This window comes from Dasypus novemcinctus, chromosome X (genome assembly GCF_030445035.2).
Source record: "Dasypus novemcinctus isolate mDasNov1 chromosome X, mDasNov1.1.hap2, whole genome shotgun sequence".
Taxonomy (NCBI): domain Eukaryota; kingdom Metazoa; phylum Chordata; class Mammalia; order Cingulata; family Dasypodidae; genus Dasypus; species Dasypus novemcinctus.
In genome coordinates this window covers 24,328,235-24,353,027 of record NC_080704.1, presented here as the reverse complement: position 1 = coordinate 24,353,027, position 24,793 = coordinate 24,328,235, and the positions used below count along the sequence as shown (strand labels likewise).

Sequence of the window (24,793 nt, the reverse complement as noted above, 5' to 3'; positions counted from 1 at the left end):
ATGCTGGAGCCCCGGGAAGTAAATGCACAGAGAAGGAGAACACAGAGGAAGAGAGACGGCTCATTAGACAGAATCCTGTGGCCACAGGAAGAGAGATGAGCTGTTTGCCTGATAGTTTGGAGCTGCAGAGACCAGAGCCCTGAGCAGCTGAGCCTGGAAAGAAACGAGCCCCAGGGATAGAGATATGCCTTACGCTAACCTACAGCTGAGAACAGAGGGGCTGGGACCACAGAACCTTAGAAAGAAGAGGAAAGCTGAACCCTCACAGAGACCAGCAGCCATCTAGCTCCAACAAATGGCAACAGACTTTGGTGAGGGAAATAACTTACATGTTGTAGCCTTGTGACTATAAGCTTCTACCCCAAACGAATACCTTTTATTAAAGGTAACAGATTTCTGGTACTTTGCGTCAGCACCCCGTTGGCTGACTAGTATCCAATTAAGCATTAACTCTCCATTTCCTTCCCCAACCCAGCCCCTTGTAACCTGTATTCTAGTTTATGAATTTGCATATTCTGCTTATTTCATATAAGTGAGATCATACAGTATTTGCCCCTGGCTTATTTCACTCAACATGATGTCTTCAAGGTTCATTCATATTGTCCCATACATCAGAACTTTATTTCTTTTTATTGCTCCAAAATAGTCCATTGTATGTATGGACAACATCTTGTTTATCCATTCATCTGTTTATGGATACTTGGGTTGTTCCCATCTTTTTACAATTGTAAATAATGTTGCTATGAACATTGGTGTGCAAATATTTGTTCGAGTCCTGCTTTCAATTCTTTTGGGTATACACCTAGAAGTGGTATTGCTAGGTCATAGAATTATGGTAGTTCTGTGCCTAACTTTCAGAGAAACCACCAAAACTGTTTTCCACAGTAGCTACACCATTTTATACCATTTCCAATGAATTATGAGTGTTCCTATTTCTCCACATCCATGCTAACACTTATTATTCTCAATTTTTAAAATAATAGTCATTCTAGTGGGTATGAGATGGTATCTCATTGTGGTTTTGATTTTCATTTCCCTTATAGCTAATGATTTTGAGCATCTCTTCATGTATTTATTGGCCATTTGTGTATCTGACTTGGAGAAATTTCTGTTCAAGTCTTTTTCCCAGTTTTAAACTTGGTCTTTTTGTTGTTGAGTTATAGGAATTCTTATGTATTCTGGTTATTAAACCCTTATTAAATACATGACTTCAAAATATTTTCTCTTATTCTGTAGTTTGACTTTTTAACTTCCTTGATAAAGTCCTTTGGTGTTAAATTTAATTTTGATGAAGTCCCAATTATCTATTTTTCCTTTTGTTGCTCATGGTTTTGATGTAAAGTCTAAGGAATCACTGTCTAAAAAAAGGTCCTGAAGATGTTTCCCTATGTTTTCTCTTGGAGTTGCATAGTTTTGGTTTTTATATTTAGGTCTTTGATCCATTTTGAGTTAATTTATATATATGGTGTGAGGTAGGGGTTCCCCCCTTCATTCTTTTGCATATGGCTATTGAGTTCTCCCAGCCCCATTTGTTGAAGAGACTATTCTTTCCCACTGAGTGGACTTGGTGTCTGTGTCAAAGAGCAATTGTGCAAAGGTGTGAAGGTTTATTTCTGAACTGCCAATTCAATTTCATTGGTCTATATGTCTGTCCTTGTGCCAGTACCATGCTGTTTTGATTCCTGTAGCACTGTAATAAGTTCTAAAATCAGGAATTGGGAATCCTCCAGCTTATTCTTCTTTTTCAAGATGGTTTTGGCTATTCGGGGCTGCTTACCCTTTCACAAGAATTTGATGGCTGGCTTTTCCATTTCTGCTTCATACATGGGAAGCAGGCACTCAACCACTTAAGCTACATCTGCTCCCCAGTTGTTGGAATTTTGATTGGAATTGTGTTGGATCTGTATATCACTTTGGGTAGAACTGACAGTCTTCCAATCTATGCACATGGAATATCCTTCCATTTATATAGGTTTTCTTTAATTTCTTTCAGTAGTGCTTTGTAGTTTTCCATGTATGAGTCCTTTATATCCTTGGTAAAACTTATTCCTAGATATTTCATTCTTTTAGTTGCTATTGTAAATGGCAGTTTTTCTTGATTTCCTCTTCGGATTGTTCATTATTAGTGTATAGAAACACCCCTGATTTTTGTATGTTGCTCTTCTACCCTGCCAATTTGCTGAATTCCTTTATTAGCTCAAGTAGCTTTGTTAAAGATTCTTTTTAGGATTCTCTGTGTATAGGATCATGTTATCTGCAAGTAGGGAGAGTTTTACTTCTTCCTTTCCTATTTGGATGCCTTTTATTTCTTTTTCTTGCCTAACTGCTCTGGCTAGAATTTCCAGTACAATGTTGAACAACAGTGGTAACTGTGGGCATCCTTGTCTTGTTCCTGATATTAGGGGGGAAGCTTTCAGTCTTTAACCATTGAGTATGATATTAGCTGTGGGTTTTTAATATATGCCCTTGATCATGTTAAGGATGTTTCCTTCTATTCCTAGTTTTCTGAGTGTTTTTTTTTTTTTAAATCAGGGATTGGTGGTGGATTTTGTCACATGCCTTTTCCACATCAATTGAGATAATCATGTGGTATCTTTCATTTGTTCTATTAATCTGGTGTATTACCTTAATTGATGTTCTTATGTTGATTCACCTTTACATATCTGGAGTAAATTCCACTTGATCATGTACACAGTTTTTTAAATGAGTTGTTGGATTCAGTCTGCTAGAGTTTTGTTACAGATTTGTGCATCTATATTCATGAGAGATATTGGTCTGTAATTTTCTTTTCTTGTGATATTTGTATCTGGCTTTGGTATTAGGGTGATGTTGTCCTCATACAATGAGTTGGGAAGTGTTCCCTCCTCTTCAATTTTTTGGAAGGCTTTGAGCAGGACTAGAGTTAATTCTTCATTGAACATTTGGTAGAATTCACCAGAGAAGCTGTCTGGTCCTGGGTTTTTGTTTATTGGGAGATTTTTGGTTACTGATTCAATCTTTTTACTTGTTATTGGTCTGTTGAGATCTAATTCTTGAGTCAGGGCAGGTAGTTTGTGTGGTTCTAGGATTTTGCACATTTCATCTAAGTCATTTAATTTGTTGGCACACAACTGTTCATAGTATCATTTTATAATCTTTTTTATTTCTGTATGGTCAGTAGTAATGTCCTCCTTTTTATCCCTGATTCTAGTTATTTGCATCTTCTTTTTTTTTTTGTCAGTTTAGCTAAAGGTTTGTTGATTTTGTTGATCTTTTCAAAGAACTGAGTTTTGGCTTTCTTGATTCTATTTTTTTTATTCTCCAATTCATTTTATCTCTGCTCTAATTTTTGTTATTTTCTTCCTTCTGCTTGCTTTGGGTTTAGTTTTCTCTTCTTTTTCTAGTTCTTCCAGGTATGAGGTAGGTCTGTGATTTTAGTGCACTCTTCTTTTTTAATGTAAGCATTTAAAACTATGTTTCCTTCTAAGCATTGCCTTCACTGTGTCCCATAAATTTTCATTTTCATTTGTCTCAAGATATTTCCTGATTTCCCTTGTGATTTCTTCTTTGACCCACTGATTGTTTAAGAATGTTCTGTTTAACTTCCATACATTTGTGGATTTTCCAGTTCTCTGTTATTCATTTTAGCTTTATTTCACTATTGTTGGAGATGATGCTTTGTATAATTTCAATCTTTTAAAATTTATTGACATTTATTTATACCACTAACAACTTTAAATCAGGCTCACTAGTCACTTTCTCTAGCAAGTATTTACTCACTAATCGCACCTCCTTCTTAGGTATTTAAAAATTTTTAAACTTTGGATTCATTTAGCATTTTTAAGATCAGTTGCATGCTATGTACAGATTAATACTCACTTTTATTTTACTCTTTAATTTTTCACAAGCAATTTCAAGTGTGTATTTTTGAGGTCTTCATCAAGAGGATAAATTCCCACTGTCAGCAAACACATTTTGCTATTTGTTTGAAATCTTCCTGCCCTATTTCCTCACTCCGCCACCCATCCCCACCCATGGCTGTTAACTAGGGATTGGTAAACTATAGCATACCCAGGCCTGTTTTTAAATGCGTGATGGGCCAAGAACAGTTTTCATACTTTTAAATGGTTGAAAAAAATCAACAGAAGTTTATTTCTTGACACATGAAAATTATATGAAATTCAAATTTCAGTGTCCATGAGTAAAGTTTTATTGGAACACAGCCCTGCTCATTCATGTACATATTATCTATGGTTGCTTCTGTGCTACAACAGCAGAGTATATTAGTTGTGACAGTGACTGTATGGTTCACAAAGCCTAAAATATTTACTATTTGGTCTTTTACAGAAAAAGTTTGCTGATCCCTGTCCTAAACATGTGTTGACAGATTGGATTTGGAATATTATCTTTTTTAGATCTCAGTAGTCTTTAGTTTTTATATGTTTTTCAAGTATTTTGCTGAGATTTTACTCTAAGTCTGAGAGAAAACTGAAGGTTTTTAGAATCTTGTCATTAAGAAAACTGGCTATGCCTCCTGGAGACACAACTATAAAGATGTTTATGTTTGTATGTGTATCAATCTGTGGAATTCTTTTTAACTTCAGACTTTCTCAAATAATTTCAAAAAACTTCAAAAATGCTTCCAAGGAATATATCACAAACATCCTTTGGGAAATGTGAAGCCACCTTAGAATGGTGACCTCAGCTTTTGTTATTACTAAGATTTCAATTCTATTTCATGATCCTCTGTTTCATAAATCTGAGATCTATATGAAGACAAGTTCCATAAGATCACAGAATTTTAAAGTAACAGAACTGAAGAATGTAACCAAATGAGATAATTCATGAAGAATGGATCATTCATCTGAGTTCTTTGCATTAAAGTCACTTGCATGCATATGAATTTGCTAAACAGAAAAAATAATCCATCACCAAGGACTCAGACTTGGTCTAATATATAGGAACAACTAAAGGTTTTTAATATTCAAAAAAATTTCCCATAGGAAATAAACTGAATGAGAGGGCAACAAACAGGAGAGAACGCTGCATTTGCTCCTTCAAAAATTTGAGAGTTCATTCTCTATCTGGTCAATTTACCAGATCTTACATATAAGATACTATGACCCAGATAAAAGGCTCCCAAAAGAGAAATAACCACAAACTAACATTTCCATTTTATCTTAAGTGACAGCAGTGAATCTTTGTATAGGATAACTACAAGAAAAAAAGCATAGCACATTTGTAAAAAATAGTGTTCTTTTACCTTGTTCTTGCTTAATCCTCTCTCTTTCTGCATACCCTGCAGTCAACATATTAATTCTGTTCAGCCACCTGAGAAAACAAATATTGAAATCAGTACCATTTCAACTTAATTTCTTACATTTTACTCTTTAGAAATATTTTATTTAAGAATATATGCACTATATCTACATATAAGATATGTTCTTTTCTACTCTTGAAACATGGAGTCTTCAATGAGGTAAAATTCCTTGCAGAACAAATTAATTCCACACTAAAGATGCTATTTAATAGAAAAGTCTTTGGCAAAGTTGTCCAGTATCTATAACATAAACAGGTTTAAGGTGACCAAAGCCCCATTAATTCTGTTGCTCCAATTGTAGAAGTACTCCAAATAGTCCTGGCTGTTTTGTTTCTTCAAAATAAAAGCTCCTTTAGAGATAAGTCCAACAATATTCATTCTAATCTGTCTAGATAAGGGAAAAATGTTATGGAACTTGCCAGTCAAAATAATAGTTTCCCTATGAAATAATAGTCCCGAAGAAGCTCATTTAAGTTTAATGCTCTAGGGGAAAACCATCTCAGGAGTACTTCTTAAATTTTTCTCTAAATACAACAGTATTGGATTTTCCAATAACAGAAAGATCATATCCAATTTTAACCTCTGCTGAGATCCCTGGAAATTTATTATCATAAGCAACAGTAACTTAAAACAAAATCCTAGCTCTTTTTTCTTCTTTCAGTAGTACTTTTGCCAATGCAGGTGCTACCTAAAGCAAAGTATGGGTTCAATCTCCTTTTTTGGTTTCACCAGGGCTTTCCCTCTGTTCATTATTCCAACTATTCACAGTGCATCAGGTTATCAAACCATAAAATCTCTTTACTAACATGACACTCTCCCACTAGTAAATCCAAAACTATGATCCAAATACTTCTCCAAATTAAATATTAGGAATGAACCCACCTTCCAATCTAGCCTGCGTAAATATGGACTCACTAGCACATTTAACATCACTGAATTATGGAATAAGTTAATATAGACAAAAAAAAAGTTGTATTTGAAGCTTTTTCTCCTTAGAGTCTTATCTCCTCCATCAAGTGGAAGATGACACTCTTTCAAGTGACTCATATACTTCATCATTTATACAAGTGGTGCTAACTGTGCATCAGAGGCTCAGTCTCTAGAAAAGGGAGGAAAGATGTGTCTCTAATAGACAAAGTAACATATATGGAAATTTAAGCTTTAATTTCAAGAATTAAAATCCAACTTTATTTTTACAAAACACAATATAATTATCATGTTAAGTATATTTGGGAAGTGAAGAAGGGATAAGAACAGAAATGAAATAAAATGAATATTTATCAAAATGAATTCAGTAGCATGGTATACACACATACACACACACATTCTCTTTCTTTCTCTCTAGAAAATTATACACCATAAGCCAAGAAGTCAACATCATGACAAATAACCTTTTAAAAATGAGTCTAATCATTAGTAAAAGGTCAAAATTACAATCTAGATTATAGCTCATTTGTAGGGACAAAGGAGTTAAATTTGTACTACAAGGCAAATCTTAGCACTTGAGAAAGACTGGCTTGGTGGTTTTAGGGTGAAGACTTTAATAATACCACTAAAGGAATATTTATTGTAGAATAATTTTTTCATGGTTAATTGATGCTTATAAAAGTCACAAAGTGGTAAATAACACTGAGGTGCTGTGATCACAAAACACTGTCAAACAGAATTGATATAGGGTAGAAAGGAAAAGAGACAACAGAAGGAAAATGTTCAAAAAATCAATTTACTGTATGAAATTTTAAAAAAGATTCTTTCTAATCTAGATGTTAATGACAGGAAGGTTACTTTAGTTTTACTCAGAAAATCAGGGACTATGTACTGTAATTCAAAATTAGTATATACTGTTAAAAATCATTTAAAGTCATTACAGTCTATCATTGAATTAAAAGAAGTCAATTGTATTGATACATATTCATGAAGTATATGATCCATTCAAAGTATGCAATATCATTGAATTTTAAATCCAGTGCCTCATATTTACTACTTTTTTTACATCAATGAAATTTCACTGTATCGGCAGTCTAAAGAAAAATGAAGTCCTTATGAGACTAAGGGGGCTTCCTCAATGTTTCAATTCAACACTTATTAAGTGCCTTTTATGTGCTGAGCAATGAGCTATGCTTTAAGGATAAAGAAATGAATAAGATATAGTTCCTTTCTCCAACAAGCTCCATAATTGATAAATTTCATAGGACATTTTAGTTTAACCTATTTTTAGGAAGAAAAATTCTGTTCATAACTAAAGTTCTTTAGAAAGTATGTAGATAAACTCAGACCACTGTGTATAGCCATGAAAGGTTGAGCACTATATGAAGGTTGGTGCTGCCTAAGATAAAACTGTCGTAAAGGCTTTAGCTACAAGATGTCTACCCATGTACTTATTACAACTATGATTTGTTATTTGTAGGCTATTCTGCATAGCGGGCATATTCAAGAAATATTTATTGGGAGTCTACATGCCAAATAATGTTCCAGGCACTAAGGATCCAGGGATAAACAAAACAAAGTATCTGCCTTCATGATGTCCCTATTTTCATGACAAAGAAAATAAACAGGGATGCAAATAAATATTTGTCAGGTAGTAACATATATACGAAGTAAGAAAAAGATAGAATGTCAAAGGTGCTGGGGGATGGAGGATGGCAATTTTAGATAAGGTGATCAGGGATACAAGTATCGATTTAGAACCTTTTCTAAACATATTCGTAGAGGCATTCTATATATTTAGTACCATACATTATCACTAATGTTTTAAAACAAGAAAATATAGGTAAGGGGATATTGGGCCTACAGTGAACATTCTAATGATGTCAATAACTGACATGGAATAATGCAATGAGACAGAAATAACAAGAACCATGGATGAAAAATATAAATAAGAATTATCAATAGAAATTGGTAAGTCTTCACAATTATAAGGACATATGTACTGACATGGTAAGGAATATGTAGGCCAAACAAATTCAATAAATAAGTCTCAGAATACTTGAGGAACATGATTTGTTTTCTCCCCACAGATTTCACACTGAGAACTTTTTTTTTCCATTGTTTCAATGCTCATTTTTGAGAAGGAAACGGATGGTGTGGGCTATGCAAAACTGTTTTTGCAAACTATTACCTCACAATCAAATTTACAGATCCTCAGAAAAGGTGAGATTTTAATGTTATTTACATATATGTATATATACAAATATTATGGCATATATGTACATAAAAATGCACTCGGATTTTATAGAAGAAAATTAAATTCAAGGATTACTTTATCTTGTAAATATATTATCTCTTGGAGAGTTAGGTATCTACCTTTAACTATCAGGTGAATGAAGAAAGCTGTAAGAGGATACTTCTCTCCATCACTAATTTTCTGCAAATATTTCTAGTACCGACTTCCTTCCCTTTTTAAATAAGTAATACATGTTTTTTTAAAAACCTGCCTATTGGATATAGGCATCAGGAATATAATTATTAAAAAAAGAAAAACAAAGCAAAACAATAAAAGTCCATTATAATTAAATTTATAAAAAACATCCTGTATTTTAGGACAATTTCATTCTAAAAGTTGTAGTGCACCACAGCAAGGCTTACATAAAACAGCACTCTAAAAAAGGAAGCTATGAACATGATGCTTTTGATCAAATTGTTTTTTTTTTCTTTTAACCCACTGCTTAGAGAAAGCAACAAAATGAAACAGATGGGTTTGCTTCACTTTCCTCTAGGATATCTTGAAACAGATGAATCCATAGGAGTATTAGGGAAGAGCAGTAATGACATAAGCACACCTTTTAAACTATTGCTAACACTGGGTAGGAAATAGAGACCAAGAATAGTTACATAGTTCATAAAAATACATTTTGAAACAAACCATTTTATAATATTAAGAAAGACCCTGATTAGCATGTATCATATATGATTAAATTATGATACTTCTTAGATGGAGGTGACTGTCTTCTATGATACGCACTTATTTTCAGTTTGGATAGTTTGGTTATGATGTAAACTCTTTATATTTATCTCAAGGGCACTGAGCTCAGCATGTGGCAAACTGAATAGTGAGTTACTTAGCACATAAATTAATTAAAACACAAAATAGAATATCACTATTCTATATACATGTGGATATTTTCAGTTCAAGAAAAGGAGGAAATGCTTTCCAAATTTAATTGCCTAGTGTGAAATTTCAAGAATGTTAAGCTATATAAATCAAGAGATGATCATGTAAAATACATGAAAGGCTCAGTTCCCTTATTACTAATAAGAGATTTAAATGAGTATTCTTTTTTTTTTTTTTCAGGAGGTACTGGGGATTGAACCCTGGACTTCGTATGTGGGAAGCAGGTGCTCAACCATTGAGCTACATCTGCTCCCCAATGAAAGTTGGTTTTTCCATTCGTTTGTTTTGTTTATAGGTGGTACTGGGGATTGAACCTGGGAGCTTGTACATGGGAAGCAGGCGCTCAAACACTTGAGCTACATTCGCTCCCCTCAAGTATTTTTAATACCTTCTTTCTTTGCCATTTTCTTGTATTCACACACTTGCTTTGGAAAAACTATGTCTGTATTCCCAGGTATCAAAGAACAAGGTGACTTATAAAAGCACATTGTATTCAATAGTGTGTTTAAACACACTTATGAAGCTACAGAATTTTGTACTTAAACATATCTTGATACTGATTTTTAAGTATATAAAAGAAATATATATTGATAACAAATCTTATATAGCACTTACAAATTTAGCAGGCACTGTTCTAAGCCTTTATGTGTGCTTATTTGTTCCTTTCAAAAGTCCTGCATGATAGGGATGGCTAGTATTCCTACTCTATAGAAGGGGTAATCAACATCATGGAGAAGTTAAATTCATTACCCAAGGTCACACACTTACTAAGTGGTAGAGCTGGGATTCCAACAATCTGGTTCCAAAGTTCATGCTCTTGACCACTGTGCTATGCTGCCTGGCCCTAATTTATAGGCAATGCATATATGTAAAAAGCACTATCTGCTAAAGTTATGTAAAGAAGAAGTTTTTGAATCTTAAACCTAATTTCTACAACTCCATGAAAGAAAGGGAAAAGAAAAGAAAAAGGAAGAAAGGATTAAATTCATAAAAGCTAAAGAGAAAACAAAGCTGAATGTGGTAGATGAGGGGAAATATTTATCTCTATAGCAACCTGTCTGTCCACTCATCTATATTTAAGTTTTCCCTGAGCTGCCAAATAACCATCTATCCATCTAATCATTTGGCTGTACAGACCTGTCCCAGTGATAGAAAAAAATTCTAACTTTGTTTAGCTCTGAATTATTGAGATGGATGCTCTGTCATAAATACTCAGCACTTGAAAAAGTCAGGTGTTTTTTTTGGTGGACATCTGTTTTTTCGTATCTGGGAATATAATTTTAAGACATCTTGAAATGGATTAAAGAAAATCTCTCTTTTGCAGTAGATTTTTTGGGATATGGATTCTGGCATATTTTTGGTAAACTTGACAAATAGTCAATGAGATTATTTTGCTTTTTATTTATTTATTTATTTTTTATTTTTTTGTCTTTATTTTTTTAAAGTTACATTAAAAAAAAATGAGGTCCCCATATACCCCGCACCCGCCTCCACTCACTCCTCCCCCCATAACAACAACATCCTCAATCATTATGAGACATTCATTGCATTTGGTGAATACATCTCTGAGCATCGCTGCACCTCATGGTCAATGGTCCACATCATAGCCCACACTCTCCCACATTCCACCCAGTGGGCCATGGGAGGACATACAATGTCCGGTAACTGTCCCTGCAGCACCACCCAGGACAACTCCAAGTCCCGAAAACGCCCCCACATCACATCTCTTCCTCCCATTTCCTACCCCCAGCAGCAACCATGGCCACTTTCTCCACACCAATGCCACATCTTCTTTGATTACTAATCAGAATAGTTCATGATTAAATTAGGTATAATAGCATGGAGCTATAGCTGAGTCCACTTTATTTTTAATCTGATCAAAGTAGAAACATCAGTGACATTATTCTGTAAGCATCAATGTGGAAAACTTAGAAATCTAAGTCTTACTGACTTCCTAAGTACTTTGAAATTTAAGTAACACTTTACCTGTTCATATCATCAAGATGTTCAGCAGCAAAATAAAAGCTTTTGATTTTAGGATGACAGGCTTTGAATGCACTGCAAAAGGAAACAAAGTACATTTACTTTCTTTCAAATTGTGAAATAAGCTAGAACCAGATAATTTTTATGGGTAAAATTACCTCAACATCTAACTTGAGTTCACATACATAATGCTTCTACCATGATGATAGGAATCAGTAAACAATTCTGCCTAGAAAGCTGCTTTTTTATAACCTCAATTTGAAAGCATTAGACTAGTATCCTGTAATTTAAAATTAAAAAATCAAAAAACCTTCCCTTCTCTCCCTCTCCCCAAATAAAATCAACTTACTATTTCTTGCGGCATTCACTGGCTCTATCAATTTTAAATTCTGGCAGACTGATGAATCCTTCTGCTTTTTCATCCTAAAGAGGCAACACTCTTGTTTAGGGCATTATATACAAAGGTTTGAAGCTGAAGATACTATATAACTATGCCTTAAATATCTATACTAATAGATCTGTTCATTTGATTCCTTAGGTTTGACACTTTAGAGATTAGAATTCTACTCTTACCTGTTATACGCCATGAATCTGAAGGTATATTTTGAGCTTTTAGAATACTACAAATTAAAATATGTATAGAACTTTTTAAAAATCCTTTTTATAATAAAATGAGGATAGAATATTCTTTAATTGCTGAAGTAAGACATGTTTTATAAACAATTTTCTCTTTAGAATGTATATATACTTTCATAACACATAAAATCACTTTAGTCCACATTGAGCACAATTCACAATTTCTATTATTTTTAATGTTCAGATGTTCTGCCTCCAAAATCTCTCTTATTAAACCTGAATTAAATTCTCCTAATTATATTATAAGTATTTCATATATTCAAGATTTTACAAATGAAATAAGAGGTCAATTTGATCTTTAAATATCTGACATGGGGTACATTCTATATGTATAAAGTTATTTTTTCACTTGGAAAATTTACTGAAATCCATAAAATTCTCCTCTCTAATGTTAGATGAGGAAAACAAGAAAAACAAGATAGGAGAATTATGCAAAGTCTTACATTAGATACAACTTATCTCAACTAGGCTAAGACTTACTTTGGCTAAACTGTTTAATCATTGTGTCCCTTCTCATGTTCGTGACTAAGCTCAGACTTTAACTCTCTGAAATTTTTATTTGATATGTATTATACTAATCCATGGCTCTTCAAGTTCAAATGAGATTACATCTCCAGCCAAATATATAAGATTTCTTGCAAAGTGATGCTTCTATGTAAAACTTATTAATAAACATTTGATGCTACTGCTATTTATTAAAATGTGTGTGTTATAAAAAAGAAAAGTATTAAATTTTCTCAATATTTCAATATTTTTCTTCCCAATTTTGGGTCAAATGCTACTATTCAATAAAAATGGTTCACAGTTTTTTTAGCACTTTAACTATGAAATATACAATATAATCTAGCATATTGCAGACAAATCTAAAGTGACTTTATGACAAACAATCATTTAGACACTATATATTGGTACTACTTGGTTAGCAAATAAAATTATATATATATAGATTAAATGAAAATGTAGGTAACTAAAATAAGACAAATTTAGTGAAATGGAGGATTTTCTAGGTAACGGTGTGATTACTATAAGAAAAACAAAAGTACAGAAAACCAACACTTATATGGACATTTATGTTAAAGAGCAAAATACAAATTCAAGATTTTACAAATGAAATTATGTCAATCAGGAAATAATTTTGCTTATAGCATGTTTATTTTGCACTTAGTACATGCCAGTCATCATTGTAAGTGGGCTTTACATACATTGATTCATTTAATCCATATGACAGCTGAGTGAGAAAGGCACTACTATTACTCTCATTTTGCAGATGAAAAAAATGAGGCACAATAAGTCATGTGGTATGATTTTGCGGTTTACTCTATTAACCATAACATAACATAACATAACATTACATTACATTTAACAGCCTGTTTGAGGAACATAAAATTCTCAAGAATCTGCAAGTTATAATCATAGTATAATAATATTGTTAAATTGTATTTCATAAATTACCCTCCAAATGTAAATCAATAAATAGCTTAAGATAATAGCATTAAAAAGACTTTTCAGCCAGCACAGTATATTAAGCCATGTATGCTTTTTGATAAAACAACAGTGAAAATTACGGTTTTAAAACAAAAACTAATAAGTTGACCTGATAGATGGCTATGGCAGAGGAATCAAAGCAAATGTAGAGTTGAGGGAATATCAACAAATAAGGTACACTGTGGTATATCTGTTATATGTGATAGGTTGTGATATGATAGTTCTGCATATAAATCTGATGTACTGCAAATAAAATAGGAAACTATAAGAACAATTCAGAAATATTATGTACATTTTCCCATAATTGGGCTAAATGAAATGAATTCTTACAGGTTTTCAAAACCAGTCAAATGGATTTTTTTAATTTAGAAAAATGGGAATGAATTCAGGTGATATTTACTTAAATGATGAAAGAACTTCCATCGCCAAAAACAAACAGAAAAAAGTTAAAACTTGGAACTAAAGCTAGACATTTAAAAATCGATATCAAATTGCTATGGATAATCCTTTTAGTTAATCTATTGCTTGAATTAGCTTGATATTTTTAGTTAAATGTATAGAGAATTTTACCATCCTTTAGTATGCTTCAGATATGTTACTACGTCAAAACCCAAAAGTGAAAGGCAGACTGGAAAGTAATTAGCAGAAGTTTCCTGAATTAGCCTTAAGGTGATTATATGATTTTTAAGTAAGTCTCGAAGTGGCGATTCTTTTGGTTAAAGATAGAAAATGGACAAAAAAAGAAAATGTGCTTATGTCTTACCTCCTCATTAATATACCAATACAGTGATGCATCCTTTAAGACAAACCAATATTTCTTCCATTTCTGTGAAAAATAACTCTTAGCATCTTTCTTTTTCCATAGCCAGCCCTCACAGTCACCACGGCCAAGATCTTTACAAGAAATTCGTCTTTTGCTCTTGCCTGCTATAGGACCTAAAGATAATAATGGTTGAAGATGTGCTTTAAGTTTTGTACAAGTTATAAAGTTAGAAGCTTAAGCTGTAGACAATAAAAATATGTCTGGGTACTTAACAACTCCCAAACTCATATTTTCAAACTGTATCAGGACAGAAAAATACAGAAATCTTTAATACTTCTTACACCATGGAAGTGACATACGACATAACTGGAAATGTGGAATTCCAGTCTCAAAACCTGTTGAGACCATTTGCTGTAAAGGTTATCTTGAACCATAACTGAACTGAAGGAGAAACTGGTCTTGGCAGTTCTTGTACTAGGGAATTGTGCTCTTTCAAATCATACTGGGCTCAGGCAAGAGAGCTATGGGGAAAACGTGCTGGTGATTATCATAGTGCAAAATAAGCAGGTAGATGTTTCATTTCCTTTCCTTTTCTTACCTTTGTTCTTCTTCTTTGATTTGTGCTGCAGAGAGGACTGCTGAAATGTCTGAAATCAAAGATTGAGAAGAATGTTATCTTATACTCAGGGTGCCACCCAGAGTATAAGCATGCTGAGCCAAACTCTCAAAAGCTGAATGATTACTCTTAAACCCCGGTCATAAAAAGAACTTTCTTTTTCCAAAGCCTCAAAATAAATTAATACACATCATGTCACTCAACTTTCTAATCTCTTTGTGAAGCAAGAGAATATATTGTCTTTATTTTGCAGGCAGAGAAATAGGGGCACAGAGCATTGGTGAAATTAGGGGGTCTTAATGATAAGCATCGTACTACTTTGTACCTCTTTAAGGGGTTTATAGTGCTTTCTCAGAAAATATCTCATTTGGTTCTTATGAAGTAGGCAGGCAAATATGATTATCCCTTGGTTCCTTTGAAGTTCATGATATTACATAAAGCACCATCACCTACTGATCTCCTGTGTGCTCGCCCTCAGTCACTAAATATTTCAGCACTTGGATTAATATTTCCTTCTTGCCTCTACTTCTGTCACAGTATTTGGTGACTAATCTTCATGTAGATGATGTCAGCACTTTGGCTTCTTAGTACCTTATCTCCAGCAACAGATCTTTACATTTGCACCCTTCAGCAGTCCACCCCCACGGCCATATGTGTGCTATCCAACCACTGCCTCCAGTACCTCTGATATACATAGTTCAGTAGAACCATCCAATCAATTTTTTTAAAGTCTTCGTCAAGGCATCTGATTCATTAACCATAGCATCCTTTTGTGCCTGTATTTCTCTACCTTACACAGCTTGGTTTCCATAGGACATCATTACTAATGATTCTCTGAAACATGCTTGTCTAGGTAAACAAACATATTGGCTAAATCCACCTATCTGTTACGCAGAGGTAAATACCTGGAAAACAGTGTAATAAATCTGGAGAAAAACCCACAACTGTATTGACTGGTCTAACTTACAATTAATGATGATAAAACACTGGTTCCAGTCAGACAGTCTACTACTCATTATTGTTCACTGATACGATAAGATTAATTAGGTGTATATGACTAGCTAGCTAACAGGGAACAGAGATGGCTTGTATAATTTCAATTCACAGATATTTCTTCAAAATGAATTTTAGGTAATAGATTATTTTCCCCCACACACAAAAGTGTGTCTGAATGGGGCAACTGGATTTTGTTTATATAAAATTAGTCTCGATTTTATACAATAACTTAATATTTTGTGACAGGCATTAGTATCTTTACTCATAAAATAATATTCTACTTATATAATCATTTTTCTTATTCTGTATATGATTTACTTAAATCTCATGAATATAATATTATAGATGGGGACCAGTCCTAAAGATGAGGGCAACCCAGAAATACAGTGCAACCCAGAAATAGTCACCCAAGCAGCAAAGTAATATAATTATATATGTATGTGTGTGGTGTGTGTATTTGTATTCACCATATACATTTTTTTCACCAAACTTTGCAGCATCTATGAATGCAGAAATTTGTAATCAATGTCATTAAAACCTGAAAAGATAAAACCTCATGTTGTGATTTTCTTGAGTGTACTTTGTTTCAAAATATTAACTCAAATAATAACTCAGGCAAGTATGCTTAAGTATAGTTAATTTACGTAGTTATTTTCCCTAAATTGTTTGGCTGTAAAATTACTGATTTGGAATTTTTTCTTTTGTGTTTCTACAAGTAATCATTATAATTTTAAAGCTCATTATTTTAAAAAATGACAAAGAAGAGAAGGGGGTGGTTTATTTTTTAGGAAGCTATGTGGTTAACAGAGACAGTGCAAAAGAATTGGATAATATACCTCCTATGCTTTTTGCATGCTATTCTATTGCTTAGAACCTGCAGCTTTACTTAAAATTGACATAAAAACATATTTTTTACTCTCCAGGCCTTCTTTTTAATAAGATTATCCTTTTCTCCCCCATAAAGTCATTCTCATAAAGATCTTGATTGCAAAGTATAATCAGCTTACATGTACATATTGTTGAAACCTGAGAACGCCCGGGCACTCAATACAGATTTACCCATCACTCAAAAACGCAAAGCCTTAGTTAGATGTCTTTTGAAAAGACTGTAAATATGACAATGGGGTTCCCTTAAGAGAAATTTCATTGTTTTGCCAAGTGAATTGGCATTTTCTAAAATGAAAAAGGTTAACTAAGTTGTTCACATTAGAAATGGGAAAAACAACTGTGATACTTCGAAGCTTTTTGTGGATCCCAGAAAAGATCACATCCTTAGAGCTAATACATTCATATGCATGTCAATGTATTTTAGATAGGACCTTTTGATTAGATTCAGTTAAGGGACCTTCCTCTTGATTAGATCACTTCAGTAGGTCATGACCCAGGGTGGGTCTTAATCCTTTTACTAGGGTCTTTAAGGTCTTTATAAATGGGAGAAACATGCAGAGACACACCAAGAAAAGCTGCAGAGACAGAGAAACCCTGAGAGGTTGAGAGAGAGGCTGGAGGTTGGAATCAGAACAGCAGAGAGACACAAAAAGAGGGCCCTGAGAGGCTGAAAGAAACAAGCCACATATCTGATCATCCACGGCTCAGCTGGGGGAGAAAGTAAGCCTGCAGGAAAAGGCAGAGACTGGCAGAGACCGGCAAAACTGCCACTATACCCTACCATGTGCCTCATCACCTACAGCTGCAAACTGGTGAGACAGCATTTCTTGATGATGATTTGATTTGGACACATTTACAGCTTCAGAATTTTATAAATTCCCATTATAAAAGCCAACCCACTTCTGGTATATTGCATTGGCAGCCTTTAGCAAACTAAACAACTAAAACTGCAGTTAAGGAAACAGGTCTCCATGCAGAAAAGAGTTAACATAGCAGGCCTGAGGCTATCCATACACATAAATAAGCTAATGACAGTGAAAGTTTCCACAATTTGCTGGCACTCCTGAAGTGCACATTTATGATGCTGTATAGTCTTTTATAGTAAAACTGATGGAATTATTCATTCTGAGTGTCAGAAATGTAATCAGTAGTGTTTTCTTCCCTTCAGTTTCTAAGGATACTATACAATATTTAATAAGAGCAAGACATTAAGAACAGACTCTTAGCTATAATGGGCAACACAGCAGATCATATAGGATGCTATTAACTAAAACAAAGAAAGGAAACCTGGAATCTTCAAATTCATGATGATGAATGTTTTTCTCACTGGAGTGAAATTGCATAATATATTTTATTTCTGTATTTTTGGTTTTAGCTTCAGATCATCCCTCTTCAGGATTCATGCTAAAGTAAGTATATCCTTTAGAAGTTCTTTCATAGCAGTGAGTGGAAAACTCTTTTAGTCTTTATGAACATATTTTTCCTTTACTCTTGAATGAGTAAGTTGGGTATAGAGTTGAGCTGAAAATTTTCCCTCAGCATTTTAAACACATAATTTTTTTCCTTCTGGTCTCTGTTGTTGCAATCTGTCTTCTCTCTGTAGATTTTAAAATATTTTTCTCTTTATCCTTGATATTCTGCCATTTCACTATGAGATGTCTAGGTTATAATTTATTTTAACTAATCCTATTTAGCACTCACTATGTTGTACATGAAGGAGTTCTATCTTTCGTTAATTCTGAAAATTCTCAGGCATCATCTCTTCAAATATTCTCCTCTGCTGGGTCCCTCTTCTTTTCTCTAGTCAAATGTTGGCACCTCAGTATATATGTGTCTTTCATAATTTTTATTCCTTCATATTTTTGCAATTCCTTTTAGGTGAATCCATTCTACTATCTTCCAGTTCCTTAATTCTGCCTCTGATTGTATCCAGTCTAAAGTTTATTTTATCTACAGAGTATTTATTTCACTGACTAGATTTTACATTTCCAGGATGACTAGTTAGTATTGGCTCTTTTGAATAGCCACTATCCTTGATCTTGTCTCTTTTTATTTCAAAATTTATTTTAAGGGCTTGTGTGGATTTTCCATAATTTGTATTTAATGAGGAAAGAATTAGCTGATTGTTGAAAGATTAATTTTCTTCTTATGTTTTGGAATTTTAGCTTGAGTGATAGATTCTTCCAGGAAGGAACTATTTTTGCATTCATCCCTCCCTGTCTAAGGGTTTTACTGTCTCTTGCCGCCATTCCCTATGGGCCTTCAGGCAATAACCACGTCTTTTAAAAGCCCATGGTTCTGAGTATACATCGGTCTTTGTTTCCTGCTGATGCCCAGGAATACAGAATTAAGCAAGTCTTAACCCTGATTAGTGGTTGTATCTTTATGCAACCTCCTTACTCATGGGTGAGGAAGCTCTCCTTGCTTTTCCAGTTGGTTTCACCTAGTGAGTTAACCTTCAGTTTCCTGACATAGCTGGGGTCTATTTGGTTTCTGGTATTCATTAGAGTAGACTTCCAGCTATCCTTCCTCTTTCTGGACTCAGAGTCTAGCAGGTATGTGGTCTTAATTCCTACTTATCACTGTGCGTTTTTGTTCTCTTTTCTGGTCTTTGGAGACTAGATCTTGTTTTTAACCATGACTATATCTTTTTTCTTTTATTAATGTTTTATTCCTATGCATTTGTTGTAGGGTGTGTGTGTATGTGTGCATGTATGTGTGAATTTAAAGCATAACTTCATAGTACTTATTGACTGTCAAAAATAAATTCATTTTGTAGGCATTGGTGAAGGCCAACTCCCTCAAAAACTGTATTTTTACCTTATTTCCTAAACCATCATTAATTAAAATCTTTCTAACACCCTCATTAGTACTTTCTGTTTATTGTAGTGAGCATCCATGTGAAAGTTCTTTGAACCTTCTCTCTAAGAATGTTATACAAACTCTGATCTCTAGCAACATCTGAATTCATATCACCAGTCAGGACTTCTTAGAGAGCTACAGGTTGCCTAACTCAACGGATTTAATATATATAAAACTGAGCTCATGTTATCCATCACTGTCAACCAACTCTGTTCCTCTTCCAGTGCTAATGGCAATTTCATTGTTTTCCCCAGTGGCTCAGGTCCAAAATCCTGAAGTTAGTCAACCTTAATGCTTCTTTTTCTCTTACAACTCACTGTAGAGCTATCGACAAATCATTTCAGTTCTGTCTTCAAAATATATTTATAATAACTCTTCCCTCACCACCTCTACTACTACCATCTTGTTCTAAACTACCATCATCTCTCACTTGGATTACTGAAATGCCTCCTTACTGGTATCCCTACTTCTGCTCTTAAACCCTTCCCTTTTAACACAGAAGCCAGAGTGATCCTGTTAAAATATGGTTTGAATTATACCATTCTTCTACCCAGAACCCTCCAGTGGTTTCTCATCTCACTCTAAATAAATGCTCAGATCCTTACTACAGCCTTGAAGGCTTTACATGACTTGGTTCCCTGTTACCTTTGCCTACTGTTCCACCCCTTGCTAATCTTCTCCAGCCATATTTGCTGTTCCTAGATGATGCCAAGTATGGTTTCAGGGTCTCTACCCTTGCTGATCCCTCTATCTGAAATGTTCTTTGCATAGATATTGTCAAGACTTATTCCTTGACCTCCTTCAGGTCATAACTCATGTTACATTTTTAGTAAATTTCCCCCAGGCTTTCCTATATAAAATTGTTATCCCATTCCCCCATCCCAATGCTTCTTGTTCTCTTTCCCTATTCTATTTCTCCCCTTAGCACTTAGCAGTATCTAAAGTATTTATATTTCTTATTTGATCTTTCCTACAAATATAAAGGCCATGAGAGAAGAGAATTTTGTCTATTTTATGTACTTATCTTCTGCCTAGAACAGGGTCTAGCACACGGTAGGTGCTTAATAAATATCTATTGAGTACATGACTCCTGAACAAGTCATCAGCAAAGAGATCAGGTTGTAGTCTTAATCAGCTGAATTTTTAACCTGAAGGAGTCCTTCAGTGGGCAATAAATAAGCCAGGAGTCTTTTCTCCAGTAATCCACGTGCAGTACATTACTAAAAGCACTGTTCTTTTGGTAGAAAAGAAAAAAATCATTTTTATCCAATCTCCTTTACATTATTACTGCACTGATTGTCTAAATGCATTTAAGAATTTAAATTTAAATTCAAGATGTGGCTGGCAAAAATGCATTAAATCTGTGTCAAAAGATATTTATGCAAATAATTATATGATGAATTATGAATGGTTGTGTTGAAATCATAATTCTGGCCATAAAAAGAGAATGTGCTAAAATAAAAGGCCATTATGAAAGTATTGTTGAACTTCTTCTTAACCATGGCGATGCATGCAAGAGTGTTCTGTTTGGCTATAAAGGATCCCTTTTTCATACTTTCCCTGAAAAGACCATTTGTCTTTCATTTTGTCCACAGATGTTGTTCAAACTCTACTCCCCCCTCTTCTGTAAGGAGAATATGGGGGGAGGGTAATTTGGGTCATTCTTATCCTGAAATTTTCAGAAGCATTTATTTTAATTGTGGAAGAAAATGACAGTTTCTTGTGTTACATTTTGAAAGCTCAGCTACTATAAAATTCTTCTCAAGTTGCAAAATGCCACACTTACGGAAAAATCTGCAATCAAAATACTCTCGTTGCAATAGAGCAACTTCCTCTTACTGTAATTTTCTGCAAAGTTCTAAAATTTCTTCAGTGACTAGTCAAACGAATAGCTTATTTCCTACACGTAAGAAAAGAAGGTGCTTAGCAATTCAAGATACTTGGCATAAATGATAACTACGTCCACATATGTAATTTTTAAAAATAAACAAAAACTTTTGAGATTTAAATATTTCACAAAGAAAAGTACTTCCCCTTACTGTATATATTTTTTAAAGATTTATTTTATTTATTTCTCTCCCCTTTCCCCCTGCCCCCTGCCATTGTCTGCTCTCTGTGTCCATTCACTGTGTGTTCTGTGTCCACTTGCATTCTTGTCAGCAGCACTGGGAATCCGTGTCTCTTTGCTGCATCATCTTTCTGCGTCAGCTCTCCGTGTGTGCAGCACCACTCCTGGGCAGGCTGTACATTTTTCACACGGGGCGGCTCTCCTTACGGGGCACACTCCTTGCACGTGGGGCTCCCCTACATGGGGGACACCCCTGCGTGGCATGGCACTCCTTGCACGCATCAGCATTGCACGTGGGCCAACTCATCACACGGGACAGGAGGCCCTGAGTATCGAACACTGGACCCTCCATATGGTAGGCAGATGCTCTATCAGTTGGGCCTTGTCTGCTTCCCCTTACTTTCTTTTTTTTTTTTTTTTTTTTTAAAGATTTATTTATTTAATTTCCCCCCCTCCCCTGGTTGTCTGTTCTTGGTGTCTATTTGCTGCGTCTTGTTTCTTTGTCCGCTTCTGTTGTCGTCAGCGGCACGGGAAGTGTGGGCGGCGCCATTCCTGGGCAGGCTGCTCTTTCTTTTCACGCTGGGCGGCTTTCCTCACGGGCGCACTCCTTGCGCGTGGGGCTCCCCTACGCGGGGGACACCCTTGCGTGGCAGGGCACTCCTTGCGCGCATCAGCACTGCGCATGGCCAGCTCCACACGGGTCGAGGAGGCCCGGGGTTTGAACCGCGGACCTCCCATATGGTAGACGGACGCCCTAACCACTGGGCCAAAGTCCGTTTCCCTCCCCTTACTTTCTAATTATTTTATGTAGGCGGAAAAAAAATCTAAATATAAGCGATAGAGTAAGATACTAGTGGGACTAAATATAAAGTCAAGAAGTCTTCCATAAAAAAGAAATAGTATAGAATTTAAAATTCAACAAATAATTTCATTTTTTCCTCAGAATTTCAAAATATGCCCCTTTTATAATTACATCAACCTGAATTCCAGTTCAATATCCATCCCTCTGTATACTGAGGGGACCCTGGGGGCAGGTGAGGAAGGGCCTTCTTGGTGGCCACCTTACCCATTCTGGTGCACCACAGAAAACCTCCAAGCCAAGAAGGGTTAGGGGTGAGGCACTGCGTACACGCCAGTTCTTTCAGTATAGTGGTGAGGTAGCTCTGGAGTAGTGTCAGTAAAGTTAACCTGAATTTCAATTGACTGCATTTGACCATGTAGTCATTAAAAAGTAAGTACACTTTTAAATATAAATTAATAAATTGCAGTCAAATAAGAACAAAAAGGCAGTAATTGGGGAGGAATCTAGTGAAGACCAGTAAAACTAATTAGGTTGGGCAGAGTCAATGTTTCATCAAAAGAATGTCATGTATATCAGACACTGAAGGTGACTGAATCTCATACAGGATCCCATAGATATTCTTCCATTTCCTAAAAGGGTAATTAGTTGGTGAATTTTTAGAAAGGGTCATAAGAATCACCACTCTCAGAAAATAGGAATTTTCATCCTTAGGTCACAATGATTATCAATTATGGAGGGCTTATTGTGTACCATACACAGTATTAGGTCCTTTATGTATGCTCTTACTCTTAATCCTTACAATGATTTTTAAAGTGGTTACCATTATTCCCATTTTAAAGAGGAGAAAAAGTAGACACAGAATGATTAAACTACTCACTCAGGATCACACAGGTAGTGGCAGAATCAAAACCCTGGTCTGTCTAATCCCCAAACCTGCGTTCCTAACCACAATGTGCAATAATGCCTTCCAACTAAGTATTTTGTAGTCATAGTGACAATATAAGGGAAAAAAAATGTTTCTGGATAAAGACATCCATGTTTGAAAACCTCCCATGGCATGTGATATAAGTACATTGATGTGGAAAGGATTCCTCAAAACAGTTATCAATAAAGATAACACATTAATGGAGATAATTCGAATCAGTAATATTTTATTGATCTCTAGTTTTCATGCTTTTGTACATTTTATTTAATTTTTAAATTTATTTATTTTTTGAGGTACCAGGGCTGGGGATTGAATCCCAGACCTTGTATGTGGGAAGCTGGTGCTCAGCCACTGAGCCATATCGGTTCCCTTGAGTTGGTTTTTCCATTTATTTGTGTGTTGTTTGCTTTTTTGTTTTTAGGAGGCACTGGGAACCGAACCTGGGACCTCCCATGTGGGAAACAGGTGCTCAACTGCTTGAGTCACATTCACTCCCTCAGTTTTATTTTAATTATCAAGTTATATTGCTCTGTGGAGTAAAAAAAAAAAATTTGCCAAAAGATTTGCAGTGGGGTTTTTTTTTTGGGGGGGGGGGAAACAATTTATTATATCTTCACGAGGGGATGGTTCATGTTAACATCTTCATTTTGCAAATGAGCTATGGAAAGGTTACAAGGCTCAGCTGAGGTAGACAAGGATGGGACAGCAATCACATTTTACTCCAAACCTATTAATTATGTTAACTCAGTGCATTTTAAACACCCTTTGTGAATACTGATGGGGAAATCAGTGATCTGAATAAGGCAACCCTGACTTTCTACTAATTCTTTATACAGGAGAAATCTCTTGGGGCTGATTCATCATGTTATGCAATTTTTCACCTGGTACACTTGATTATTCTGCAATGCCTTAAAATGACTAGGTTTGCTTTTCTCAGCATGTGGTTTTTAACTGCACTGCATTAGTTTCTCCGAAGGCCTAAGCCACTTATTGGCCTACCACTCTGTACTCACCTGCTAGCACAGTACTTGATATATTGATCTGTTGAATGCAAGAATCAAGCAGTTACTGATCACCTATGTGTATGGGACATAGAGGTGTGTGCTACAAGGTATGACATCTCACACAAAGTCTGTCAACACATTTTGTCCACTCTATTTTAAAAACATTTCCAGAGTCTAACTCCTTCTTACCACTTTCTACTTTACCACCCAGGGCTAAGCCATGGTCACCTCTCATTTGAATTAACCAGATCCTACCGTGACTCTCTTGCTTCCACATTTACACCCCCCACCTCCCGCCCCCACTTCAGTCAATCCTCAACACACTGGCAAGAGTGATATGATTAGAATGTAAATA

At 35.0% G+C, this 24,793-nt stretch overlaps 1 protein-coding gene across 8 annotated transcripts in view; it reads right to left on the bottom strand.

Annotated features, from left to right (window-relative positions):
- The window catches only part of CNKSR2 (connector enhancer of kinase suppressor of Ras 2), a 355,641-nt gene that overhangs the window by 56,507 nt on the left and 274,341 nt on the right, over positions 1 to 24,793 (bottom strand). For all 8 annotated transcript variants that reach the window (XM_058291604.2, XM_058291606.2, XM_058291607.2 and 5 more), the window contains 5 exons: positions 14,876 to 14,924; positions 14,278 to 14,450; positions 11,743 to 11,816; positions 11,397 to 11,468; positions 5,243 to 5,310 (listed from right to left, as the gene is read on the bottom strand). In XM_058291604.2, the coding sequence (XP_058147587.1) occupies positions 5,243 to 5,310; positions 11,397 to 11,468; positions 11,743 to 11,816; positions 14,278 to 14,450; positions 14,876 to 14,924 (436 nt within the window). The remainder of the gene's footprint in view (positions 1 to 5,242; positions 5,311 to 11,396; positions 11,469 to 11,742; positions 11,817 to 14,277; positions 14,451 to 14,875; positions 14,925 to 24,793) is intronic.